The 12,984-nt window shown below is 36.2% G+C and overlaps 1 protein-coding gene across 10 annotated transcripts in view; it reads right to left on the bottom strand.

Annotated features, from left to right (window-relative positions):
- ELF2 (E74-like factor 2 (ets domain transcription factor)) overlaps positions 1 to 12,984 on the bottom strand; it is a 94,912-nt gene that overhangs the window by 17,549 nt on the left and 64,379 nt on the right. For 8 of the 10 annotated variants that reach the window (XR_001364313.1, XM_014548956.1, XM_014548957.1 and 5 more), the window contains 2 exons: positions 3,916 to 4,029; positions 2,119 to 2,292 (listed from right to left, as the gene is read on the bottom strand). Coding sequence is in view for 9 of the 10 variants with exons in the window: in XM_014548956.1 (XP_014404442.1) it covers positions 2,119 to 2,292; positions 3,916 to 4,029 (288 nt within the window). In the remaining variant the exon portion in view is untranslated. The remainder of the gene's footprint in view (positions 1 to 2,118; positions 2,293 to 3,915; positions 4,030 to 12,984) is intronic. The other 2 variants (XM_005877731.2, XM_005877733.2) reach the window with 1 other exon arrangement.

Raw genomic sequence — 12,984 nt, 5'->3', positions numbered from 1 at the left:
ATTTAAAAAAATAAATAAAAAAAAAATAAAAAGATTCCCAGGTGATTCTAATGTGCAGCCAAGGTTGAGAACCACTGCCATAAAGGCTTACTTTACTTTCTTATAAAGCAACATTTCCCAAACCATATTACTTGAGAAACAGGTTATTCATCAGTAGGAAAAGGGTTCTACAGTCAAATAAACTTTTTGGAAAACTGCATGCTATCTTCCCTTAGAGATTCACAACACACGAGTATATTACAAGCTCTAGAAATACAAAAGACCATGCTATTAAAAAATAACCTACCTAACTATATGTCCCAAATGTACTTAAACACAAATAAATAAGTGAATAATGATGTTTATGTAATTCTTAAATTAAGGCCATCTGTTTTTTAAATATATAAAATCAGAATTAAATTCACAAATTATTTCCTGGTTTATATCAAACCACATAGGTTAATTCTGCATATCACTGATTTATCTAAAGGTCTTGGTACCCACCCTAAATGTTCCCAGCTTTTCATGAACTTTTCTATCCTCTTATAAACCTAAAAATTTCTTTGTCATAGCTCCCATTGGATGCAATCAGCCAAAGGCTACAGTGAGCAAACAAGGGTATTAATATGTATGTCTTTTGCTTTTAAACATTTACAGCAGGAAGTGACTCTTCCTTTTAAATTTTGTCATGTATTCATACCTCTCAAGATATATATAACCTACTAGAGGCCCGGAGCACCAAATTCCTGCACTCCGCGGAGAGTGGACGTAAGCCATCAGTCGGACATCCTTAGTGCTGCCGTGGAGGTGGGAGAGGCTCCCACTACTGCCGCTGCGCTCGCCAGCCGTGAGTCCTGCGTTGAGCATCTGTCCCCTGGTGATCTGTGTGCATCATAGCAACCAGTCTTTCTGCTGTTCAGTCGATTTGCATATTGGCCTCTTATTATATAGGATACTAGAGGCCCAGTGCACGGATTCGTGCGCCAGTGGGGGTCCCTCGGGCTGGCCTGCACCCTCTTGCAATCCGGGACCCCTCGGGGGACGTCAGAGGCCTGGTGCACATATTCAGCCCCATCCTCACAGGCCAGGCTGAAGAATCCGTGCACTGAGCCTCTAGTATGCATATAAGATCTTTGGTTAATCTCTTCCCTCCCTCCCTCCTCCCCTTCCCTCTGAGATTCATCAGTCTGTTCCATGTTTCCATGCCTGTGTGGAGTGTCCACCCCCTGGTGGTCAGTGCGTGTCATAGCTACTGTTCGAACAGTCAAACAGTTACTTAGGCTTTGTATTATATGAGGGAAGGCACTCTGACTTAATCTTCATTGTATCACTCACAGCAATAAGCACAGACCTGGGAATATCACATCAATCTGAAACACTTCTAATAAAGAAAAGAAAAACATCATTATTTTTAATAAAAGTTTTCCTTATTTTTGCCTTTGTTTTTTCTCCCATTTTAAAATGTGAAGAAAGAAGAATTAGATGAGTACCAATTTGTATAGGATGTCATTTCAAGTTTTACCTTTGACTCAAACAGGAAAAGGATCCATTACTGCCCATCTCCTCAGGATGTTGGAGATGTGCTGGAGCCTTGTGCCCCACCTACCAGGATCAGGTGAGTGATGTCCCAGCAGGAGACAACTAAGTGGAAAGACTCTTTCTCTTTACTCACCAGTGAGTTTATTTCACTTATAGAGCCCTATTGGCAATCTTGGTATTTAAAAGAAGGCATGGGGGGAAAAAAAAGAAAGTATCGAAAAAAAAGTTGTGCTTTTATTTTCATGTCCACAAAAGAGCAGGAAGACAGGAGTATGAAAAATAGAGAAAGATTAAATTCCTTTTATAAAAAGTAACCAAGTACCTAAAAGGACCACAAAGTAGACAAATGTGCAGTGAATCTCTGATTTTCCTACTGTGTGTCCAACACTCATTATGATCTCATTTTCAGGCAACTACTTTTAGGGCTTAAATACTAACTCCTTTTAAACAGTATGAACATGTTAAAATACAAAATGAAAATCTCAATTTGTTGATTCTTTGAGAATATCTAGTTAAGATAACATCAATCATAAATCTACAGTATGTATTTCATACAAAAAATTTCACCCACCCTTCCAGAAATTTATAAATATACTCTACCTTTTTTCTTTTTCATTGGTTCATGGCTATCAGGTGATGTAGGAATAGGAGAGGTATCCATTGGTTCAGATTCTTCAGTTGACACCTCCACTACAGTTTCTGTAATGACATCTGGCCTCATAGCAGCATGGATAAATTCTGGAGTTGATACACAAGGAGGGACAAACACTTCCACTATAAAAAAAAAGTTGAAAAATTAAAATTTCCCTCCCCCATTAATGCTTCTTACTGTGGACAATTCAATACTTAGTAAAGGTGAGGTTTAATAATTCATCAAAGCAGGGTAAGAACTTGAAGTTAACTTTCTGAATATGCAATATGATCTAAAGTATGTAAGAAAATAAAATGCAAGAAAAATCAACTTAAAGAAAATGTTAATCCTCTGGGTAAGGAGGGGAGATGAGTAGTCACCTTCCGGTCTTCACACTTTTAAATACAGAGTGGGGCAAAAGTTAGTTTAAGTTGGAAAATAATACAATAATTAATAAATAATAATACAGGAATAAACTCTGTATTTCACGTACTCACAACTGTAAACCTACTCTCTTCCCACCCTGTATTTTTAAGCTCATTGTAGACGACTGTATTATTTTGACAACTGGGAAAATATTTGAAAATAAAATAATGAGTTCTTTAATACTTTCTGTCCATGAACCCATCATTATTTTCTAACTAGGTAATTCATGCACATAGTATAAAATTTAAAACATTTAATAAATGATTTCAGTGATAAGTACTTATAATTCATTTTAAAATATGAAAAAAAGGAAAATATGCTCATTACAGCCCAATGAATATTTTTGATATTTAAAACTTTATTTAATGAAACAGCCCTGAATTTTGGGTCACTAAAACAGTACATAAAGATTGCTATATGGCACTCTATTACAAACAATAATGTTGTCCCGGCTTTCTTCCAATGTGCATAAATAATCAGGATGACATTTCTATTTCAATAAAGAGATAGTTAATACCTACTCTCATGGATTAACACACCGACCAATATGTCCTAATTTTCTTTTCGTACTTGTGAATACATAGGATTCCTATTTTACTTTAAAAGTCTGGTTACTCTTAGTATTTATTGTAAAATCCTGTAAGAAGAAGGTCCAGCCCAGATGTGTGGCTCAGAGGTTTAGCACTGACCTATGAACCAAGAGGTCACGGTTTAATTCCCAGTCAGGGCACATGCCCAGGTTGCTGTCTCAATCCCCAATAGAGGGCATGCAGGAGGCAGCCAATCAATGATTCTCTTTCATCATTGATGTTTCTATCTCTCCCTCCCTCTCTCTCCCCCTCTCTTCCTCTCTCCAAAATCAATAAAAATATATTAAAAAAAAGAAAGAAAGAAGAAGGTCCAAACTTACTGTATCAAGTTAAATTAACATCAGAATATTAAAATTAGGGCGTCAGTCAGACATCCCCCGAGGGCTCCCGGACTGCAAGAGGGCGCAGGCTGGGCTGAGGGCCCCCCCCCCCCCCCCCCCCGCCATCTGCCATTCACTTAAGGACTACTGTACAAAGGTTTATAAATTTACCCAGAGTTAAGGAAGACATGATAGTCTAAATAGCAACTTAATAAACTTCTCTCTGTCTATACTGGGCATTCATTTATTATGAAAATTAAGTATTTAAGACTTGGGTACTTTGACAAATAAAGATCAAGTACTGCTGTCACAGGTATTCATGTATAACCGATCTTGAGAACACCAACAATGCCCCTGTATCTTAAAAAATTTCATTCTAGATACATGAAGTGATGTGACAGGTTTAATATAAATAGGGAAGTTCACATACCAGGACTTCTTGAATCCCTCAAGCAGGTAGGAGATTCCATATGAAGCAGGGCTTCAGCAGCTTCAATTGTCTTATCTGTACAGTGTGCATTACTGCTATGAACTGATGCTTCCACTGGGGGGAAAATAAGTTCTACTTAATTAAAAATGCACTGAACACATTACTAAATTAAAACACACTGCTGTAGAAGACATAACTACAAATTAATTCTCATGTGCATAACTAAGTCACTGATATACATTAGTTTATGTAATTTATTTATAAAGATGCTTTAAACACCAAAACAATCTAGTATCCTCACTTTGTAAAATGAAGGTTAACTATAAAGCAACTGAGATTGGCTAGCAATTACTGAGAAATTTCTGAAACTTATCCAAAGGAAAACAAAGAAAAACCCTTAAAATTTTAAACCTGTATCAATTTTAGGCCAAAACTAACCTATGGAGAAAAAGGATGGTTGTGAATTAACAATCCTAAAGTCAATTATATATTTTAATATACTGTTACTAAAATCAGGGGTCATGATATCAAAATTAGTCAGAAATACATATTTCTAAGTTACTTTAACGAATTAGTTAAATTCCTACAGACCCTCCTGGGTGTGCGAATTAGCTGCAGCACCAAAGCATGTGGGAATTTCCTTCGCAATAACCTTGCTCTCTCCTTCAGGACTTGGCTAGGTGTTACCCAAGAAATTTTTTTTTAAAGAGTTTTTATGGTTTTGTTTTGTTTTCCATGAATCTTTTTCTGATTTTACCACCTTTTGTAACTCTCTCCTTGAACTTAGTTTATTGCTTTGCTGATTGAATTATTTGTGAAGCAGTAAAGTGTACGGCAGAGGTTTGGACTTCCAGGTCTAAGAGCTTGGGTTCTAGCCTCTGCCACTTATACCAGTAATTTCTGTTACCCTATGCCAGCAATTTACTTTCTTATAAGGCGGGTTTCCTAATACAAAACAGTAGTATTCCTTACCTCACATAGTTGTAAGAATAAAGTGAGGTGACTCCCATAAAAAGCATACACATAGATAAAAATTCAATAAACTCTTTGAGATCAGAGTGGCTATATTAATTCATCTTCATATCTGTTTTAGTTCCTAACAGAGACCTTTCATATAGTAGGCAGGCAAGTATGTCTTTTATGTATTGAAATTTAAGAACAACCCAATGACCCTACAGGAAAATAGGCAATTCAAGAACAAACTTATTATCTTAACGAAATATTAATTTCATATCCGGACTTAAAACATTGAATGTTTTACTTGGTGAAAGGTTCTGAAACATGAATATGTAACAGTTTCTAATCCTCTAAAGGAACTAAAAGAAAGTATTTATACAAATTCCATAAAACCATATTATAAATCCACAAGTTCTACACACTTAAGATATGAATCTTTTAAAACCGTTTCCAGGAAACTTTTAATTGGAAAAAAAAAAAAATTCACTTAGTCTCAAAATTCCCCAAATGCTCAGCCTTAAACACCAGTCATTTAGAGACCATTTATTTTAAAAAATCCAGTGACTGTTTTTACCACCTGTTGCACATCATCCACACTCTCAACCAAGGTACTGGGTCTCTCCAGTTGCTCTGTCCATTTATGGAAATCTGCTCAAAGCTGACCGGTTCCAGAGAGGCAGCCAAACCTCTAAGTAAATCTATCTTTAGGTGACCCTGCTTACTCTTATCTGCAGCTTCACTGAAGCAAAGGATTCAATCAGTCCTTACAGCTCAGCTTTAAGAAACTTAGTATTAGTAAGTATAAATATGCTGCAGTTCTCAAGTATATTCTTCAAAGTACCTCCCTATAATACTCACATACATAAAGAATCCTGGTAAGCAAATTCTCAAGTTTTTAAAATTTATACCAGGAACTTCATTCTCTTCAAGGTCTGCTTGTGTTGCAATTTAGCTGTTGTCTTAGCTGCTATTAATAAACCACCCAGGGTAAACTAATTCCTTATGTAATTGTATTAAGACATACCCTAAAAACTACCGTATTAAAATGGGAGCTTCAAGTATTTGATACAATACAGCAATAGAATTATATCAGATTTTCAAGTTATAAAACAAAAATGAAATATGTCTAGCAATTATACATTATGTTGCCGAGTTCTTAAATAGTTTGAGGTACATTTTCAAGACCATAATTTCGTATTAGTTATGTCAGTGGAAATTATTTTCTTGCCTATATTTCTGACCTCAACATATTATATTTTCCCAGAAATTTTCTATTTACAGATTAAAACAAATAAAATACATCCAAATTTAAGGAGAAAACTTATTTATTCATACTTTAAATTTAGGATGGGAATATACATAAATTTTCTATGAAGTTTCAATCAGAAGATCTAATTATATACAATTGACAAATGGTTGTTGAGCATTTCTCACGATGTACCAGTCCCTATGCCATAAAACTGAGGTAAGTGTAACTAGATCACTGGCCTCGTGTAGCTAGATAATGACAAAACATAAATGGAAGTAAAATATTTCAAAACTAAATGAAAGTGCAAAATTAATTTAAAGTTACTCTGTAAGCTAAGTTTGTTTAAAAGGAGTGCTGATTTCTTTCTTTTATACTTATTTTATTTTTTGTCAATTTACTAAAATAACCCTAAGCACCTATTTAAGAAATGAACACCTAAGAAATCACTTAGATCAATTTACAGTAATGTACCCATGATAGTTTCCAAGAATATTTCACCCATTTTATAAAAAGTGACACTATCTTTTCCCTTTTCTTTCAACAAGTCTTTTTTTTTTAAATATATTTTTTATTGATTTCAAAGAGAAAGAGGGAGAGAGAGATAGAAACATCAATGATGAGAGAGAATCACTGATTGGCTGCCTCCTGCAAGCTCCCCACTGGGGATCGAGCCCACAACTTGGGCATGTGCCCTTGACCGGAATCGAACCTGGGACCTTTCAGTTCGCAGTCCGACGCTCTATCCACTGAGCCAAACCAGCTAGGGCAACAAGTCATTTTTTATAACAGGAATTTAAGAGAGATTTCTCCTCTTCAAGTTTCTGTAATTTTCAAAAACTTTTTAATACTAGATGCCCTGCTCAATAATTCAATCACAATTTAAACTAAAAATTTTACACAACTCTTAAGGATAAACATAAATTTAACAGTTTTGTGTAATCAAAGTAAGCAAACTTATAAGCAATGGCTGAAAATTCCTTTTTTCTCACTTAAAACCTGACTTGCTGGAGTCTTTCTAAACCTATGTATAAAAAATGTGGGAGAAAATAATAAGCAACTCATTTTAAAAATAGTAACAATGAAGCTAAAAGTAATCTAAGAGTTTTTTTCTAGTTAACACTAGTAGTTGGTGTTGCTGGTAAATACTCCTTGAAGAAATAAATCTATCAAATAAATTTCAAAACTATTTTAATTTTAATCATAGAGCCATTAAATTTGCTTATGCCTTCTTTTACCATTGGTAAGAGGTCTTCTTGTTCGTTTCTAGCTTTCTAATCAACTGGTGTTTGTATGGTAGATTATTCCAGACTCACTCAACAGCTGTTACTAAATACCAAACTTGGTAATTAAGTCTGACAAGAGACATACCTCTCAGCTTTGCAGAAGAGAATGCTGGCAATGGACCTAGTTCATAACAATGTTCTTAAAAGTCAAAAATATAACTTGATAGCAATTTAACTTAGAGCAATGGAAAAAAAATCAGAAAACACTTCATTAGGTGATAGTGGTATCCCCCTACAAGCAAGACCATAAACATTACAAGGTCATCACTCAACTATCTGATCTACCACACCTTATCCTCTAATGCCCCAAGGCTATGTATGACATAACGGGTGAGTGAAGAATATGAATGAACGCTATGAAAAGAGGGAAAAGGTAAAGGCCTGGGACACTCTCATCTTTACCTGTTCCCCTTTAACTTTCTCATCAATAGTTGTTATAAGGTTTAAAAGGGAAAGAAAATAAAATTATTTTCTAAAGTAGAGCTGTCTGATAAAAACATAACATGAGCCAGGCCGGCATGGCTCAGTGGTTGAGTGTGGACCTATGAGCCAGGAGATCACCGTTCGAGTTCCAGTCAGGACACATACCCCGGTTGCAGGCTCCATCCCCGATGTGGGGCATGCCGGAGGCAGCTGATCAATGATTCTCATCATTGATGTTTCTCTCTCCCCTTCTCTTCCTTTCTGAAATCAATAAAAATATATTACATATATAAAACACGAGCTACATATAATTCTTAAATTTCGTTACATTAAAAGCAGGTCAAATTAATACCTTTCATTTAATCCAGTATATGCAAGATAATGTCATTTCAACATGTAATTGACAAAGTTTTCCACTGCTAAGTTTTTACATTTAAATTAATTAAAATTTTTAAAAATTCAGTTTCTCACCCACATTTCATGTACTCAATAGCCTCATGTGGCTAGTGGCCACAGTACTGAAAAGTGTTTACTAAATAAAACTATATTTCAGCTATTCTCTAACTTTTTTGGTAAAAGGGCCCCTTTACATCCAATTTAAGGACTGCCGAGATTTTGTATGTATAAATAGTTCTATGTGTATTTATACTATTTGAAATTAAATCTATCAAAACTTCAAAATATTTATTAACTCATTTAATTAACCCAATACTTGTAAACATAAGTAACACTTTATGCAAAATAACCTTTCCTTTTTTTAAATATAGTTTTATTGATTTCAGAGAAGAAGGGAGAGGGAGTGATAGAAACATCAATGATGAGAGAGAATCATTGATTGGCTGCCTCCTACACACCCCACACTGAGGATGGAGCCTGCAACCTGGGCATGTGCTCTGACCAGGAATCGAACTTCAACCTCCTGGCTCATAGGTCCACACTCAACCACTGAGCCAAAATAACCTTTCTAAAACAAAAAAATTCACTGAGTAGCTTTGTTTTACACTTTTTTACAAATCTTTTAAATACATGGTGGAAAACAGTTGAACTCTTATTTGCTTCTTCATTCAGTATGCTGGAGTATCAAGTCATGTAGCCTCCAGAAAACTCCTCAGAACACTTGTGAAAGTGAAAACGTAAATATGTAATGTCTTAGTATTATTATGAAAACAATTTTGACTTCACAGACTCCCAGAATTCCCAAACCAGAAATTTGTGTTTTTTAGAACTGCAGCTGTAATTTGTAATCAAATGTAATTATATAATAAACACCCAAATTCTATCCCCATGTTTCTGTAAGTTTTAACTTCTAAACATAAACATCAAAGTATCCATTTCCATAAGCACAACAATATTTTGTCCACTTACACGTAAGAGATTTTTTAAGTTTCTCATAAATATTCTTTGCAACCTTTTGAACATTTAATTTACATTAACACAGAGTTTAAATAATTACCAAGAACACTCTCATGCCTGCCCCGTGCACCAACCAAATTTATTTCTGAAGGAAATTGTTTTGTTGAATTATCCTGATTGACTACACTGATGTTACTCTTTAACTCAGTTTTTATATGGTTTTTAGTACTAATGCTGCAATGAATTCTTAAGAGTAATTTCTTAAACACAGTTTCAAGTAAATTTTTAAAAAAGTTAATGCCATTCTTGCCCTGGCCTGTGTTTCTCAGTGGTTCGAGCTTCGGCCTGTGGCACAGTACCTGGGTTGCAGATTGATCCCCAGCCCCAGTAGGGACAAGTGCAGGAGGCAGACAATGGTGTGTCTCTCTCACATCGATGTTTCTCTTTCTTTCTCTCTCTCCTTCCCTTTCACTCTCTCAAAAATTCATACATACATTAAATAAATAAATAAATAAATAAATAAATAAATAAATAAATAGATTAACAAAAACAAGTTAATGCCATTCTTTGTTTTATTTCAACATATGCTTCATCTTTTCACATCCTGTTAAACTTTTTCCAGATTGATACTAGACATTCCAATATATAGTAAATTAGAAATAAGATTTTCAAGTGCAAATTTCACGATGAATTTTGACAAACCAGACACATTTGTTTTGTTAGTGAAAATACTTAGGCTAAATTTCTAGAAAAAATTCCCTCCTTCAATTTAATAACTGCCTTAAAGTAGAACAAAGCTTCTGGTGACTCTACTTCTCAATTCTCAAAAAGAAGAAGAACAAAAAAAGTCAAGAAAAGTATATTTGAGAATAAGAAGGCAGAATATTTTAAATTGAAAATCTTCAAGAAAATCCAGATTATACATACACAATACTTTTGCTGAAATATTAAGGGACATTCTTTTTTTCCTATAGACATCCATTTTTCCTATAATAAGCTATATATATGTACATACTAGAAATGAGCCTAAATTATTAAGTAAATTATATCATAGTCATATTCAAGTTCCAAGACTGGCTAAAAGAAAGTGAGTATCCTCCCAATTACATAACCTTAGACATATTCATTCACATGGCATAATGTAAAGAAATCCAAAAAAAAGAAAAGCCTTCACTTCCTATTAAATATTTGAGCCACTTATAATTTCAGAACTTTAAAAGTTATTATAGATCACCTAATCAATCCTAATGAAGTCTTAAAGAGTACAGAGATAGTTTAGTGACAGCCAGATATGTAGGTCCTCTTCTCCTGACTTCAGAAGTAAGGCTCTTTCTCATATCATGTTGCCAGTGAAAGTTTTATCAAGTATGTCAACTCTTTTTATGTTAAAATGATTTTTAATAACGAAGCTTACTTATTTCATTCTTTACTCAAACTCTTCTGACAGCATGTTTATAACTAAAGCTGAAGTTGATAGCTAACTAAAGTTGATAGTTAAGCCTCTAAAGGAGGAAAGTAAAAGCAAAATATATCCTCTAGCACCTTTATAACAGTGTTAACATATAACAATATTAAGTGCTTTGCTTAGAAAAAAAGTTTAGCAAACAATATTCAACTGAAAATCTTATCTCCTCCATAACTTTTCCTTACTATCAGTCATTCTACACTAATCATCAACCCATTATATCAATCACTGTATATACCTATGTAGATTTTTATCTGTCTCCTCAATTTGACTGTAAAATCTTTGTGGAAGGATGATGTGTAACACCTGACAACTTCCCTCAAGGGAATTAAAAAGGTATCATCTCGTCCATTTTACAATGACAAACATTATAAACTACTCTCCCACTGTCATTGGAAACTGGCAGCAATAAAAATTTAGATCCCCGGTTCTACATTTCCTGGGCCACCTTTCCTCCCAACTTTAACTCACTGAACAAACCTAGTGTAAATCAGCAAACCTATCTCAAGTTTCCTTCTAAAATAGGACTTGTAAAGGAGCTTCAGATTACACGAACATGATTGAGGAAATAATTTGAAAACAATTATACATAAAACATATTTACAAGACATTAAAATCATGAAGTAAACTTCAATTGTAAGGTTTATATATACTAAGTAAATGCAGTAGGGCTGCAAGTCGGCTTTTAACTTAAAAAACACCACCACCACCTTAACAAAGGGATATAAAATATTTGTATTTTCAGACTGTAGGCTGCCTATATGTATCCACTCCAAGCAAAATATCTACAGTTCACATTCAGTTTCACTAATAACTCTAAAAGCTTATTAAAAAAATATACCTTCCATAGACAAAATTAAGCCCTTTACCTTTACAATATTTTTCAAAGTTCTAACTGCAGGGGTTATTCTAAGGTTCTCTCCATATGTTCAAAACCACTGGAACCATTTTCTGAAATGTACATGTTTCTCACTCACAGAAATATCACTGACCCAATCAATCCTACAAAGCCAAAAATTCCATCCCTTAATTCATATTATGTTATTAGTGAACTGAGCATACACAAAGGAACCAAGTTCTCTTTGGACTCTACCTCTTATTCACTAAGTTCTTGCTCTGATCAGAAAATAACTGACAAATGTGTTTTAATCACTACTCAGTACACTGATTTTTTTTCCCTAAAGACCTTTAAAACGTCTTGTATTGCATTTTACAGAATAAAGATTGGTCACTCATGTGTTATACCATACATACGGTTACAGTATTCCAGAGTTTCTTTAAACTTAAAGTTCTGTTAAATTCAGAGATACACATGTGATTATGATTGCCCCCAGTCGAACAGAATCACAGTTTCACCAACCAAACTAATTTCACGTGCCCTACCTAAAAACAATGGCTGGAAAACAGAGGGGCAACATCTTTTACAGCATTACTCCTTGGTATTTCCCATCTTCCAATCCCCATCGGTGGCGATATGAAATAGAACCCGGGGAAAGGAACATGTGTTTATTATTCTAGTAAGTAAATAGGATGCAAGCACTGCTGCACCGATTCCGGGCCCTCGCTGCGCTGTCCATTAAGTAAAGCTGCCGCTTCTATGTAACTTAAGTCCGTGCCCTTCCGCTGCAGCAGTGGCGCTGCACATCCCCCACCCCCGCGGCCACTTCCGTGTTTACACTCCTCTTCCCTCCAATTCCATGCGTACATTGTCAGCTTCACTCCCGCCCAATCTCCATTGGTCCAGCGCGAGCCCTGAGTCCCGCCCCCAGAAATCAACGTTCTCATTTGGAACATCTCAGCGAGCAGATTGGAACAAGAGGCCTGTCAATCCCGGCCGTTCTGTCCTCTCCGAGGCGCTTCCGCTATGGTGGGAGGTTTGGGGGGGAGGGGGTACGGGGGCAATTCCGTGCCGAGACTTCCCTGGGGCCGAGACTCCCTCCCGCCGCCCCACTCCTTCGCATTCACCCACTGTTTACAAAAATTGGCCTCCTCCTCTGACACCCCAACGCGCCAGGTCGGGGGTACACAAGAAATTCCGTGTCCTTCCCATTCTCCCCCTAAAAAAAAACACCCACCCACGAGGGAAGGGGCATGAGCCTACTTCTTCACTGCCACCCAGGAGATGAGGAAGGGGCGGCGGGCGACCGGGAGACGCCGCACCCCGGGCCGCCCCACGCCGAGTGACCCTTCCAGAACCGTTACTCGGAGGCTGCACAAGGTGGGGAGGGTCAGGCATTTTTTTTGGCGGGTAGCGGTCCACCGGACATGGCCCGGGCTGCCCCGTCCATGCGGAAGTCGTGGGTCCGTGGACCGGGTCTGAGAAGAACGGGGCGGGGGCG

This window comes from Myotis brandtii, unplaced genomic scaffold (genome assembly GCF_000412655.1).
Source record: "Myotis brandtii unplaced genomic scaffold, ASM41265v1 scaffold53, whole genome shotgun sequence".
NCBI lineage: Eukaryota > Metazoa > Chordata > Mammalia > Chiroptera > Vespertilionidae > Myotis > Myotis brandtii.
The sequence above is the reverse complement of the archived record's forward strand: the minus strand, read 5'-3'. Positions and strand labels throughout refer to the sequence as shown.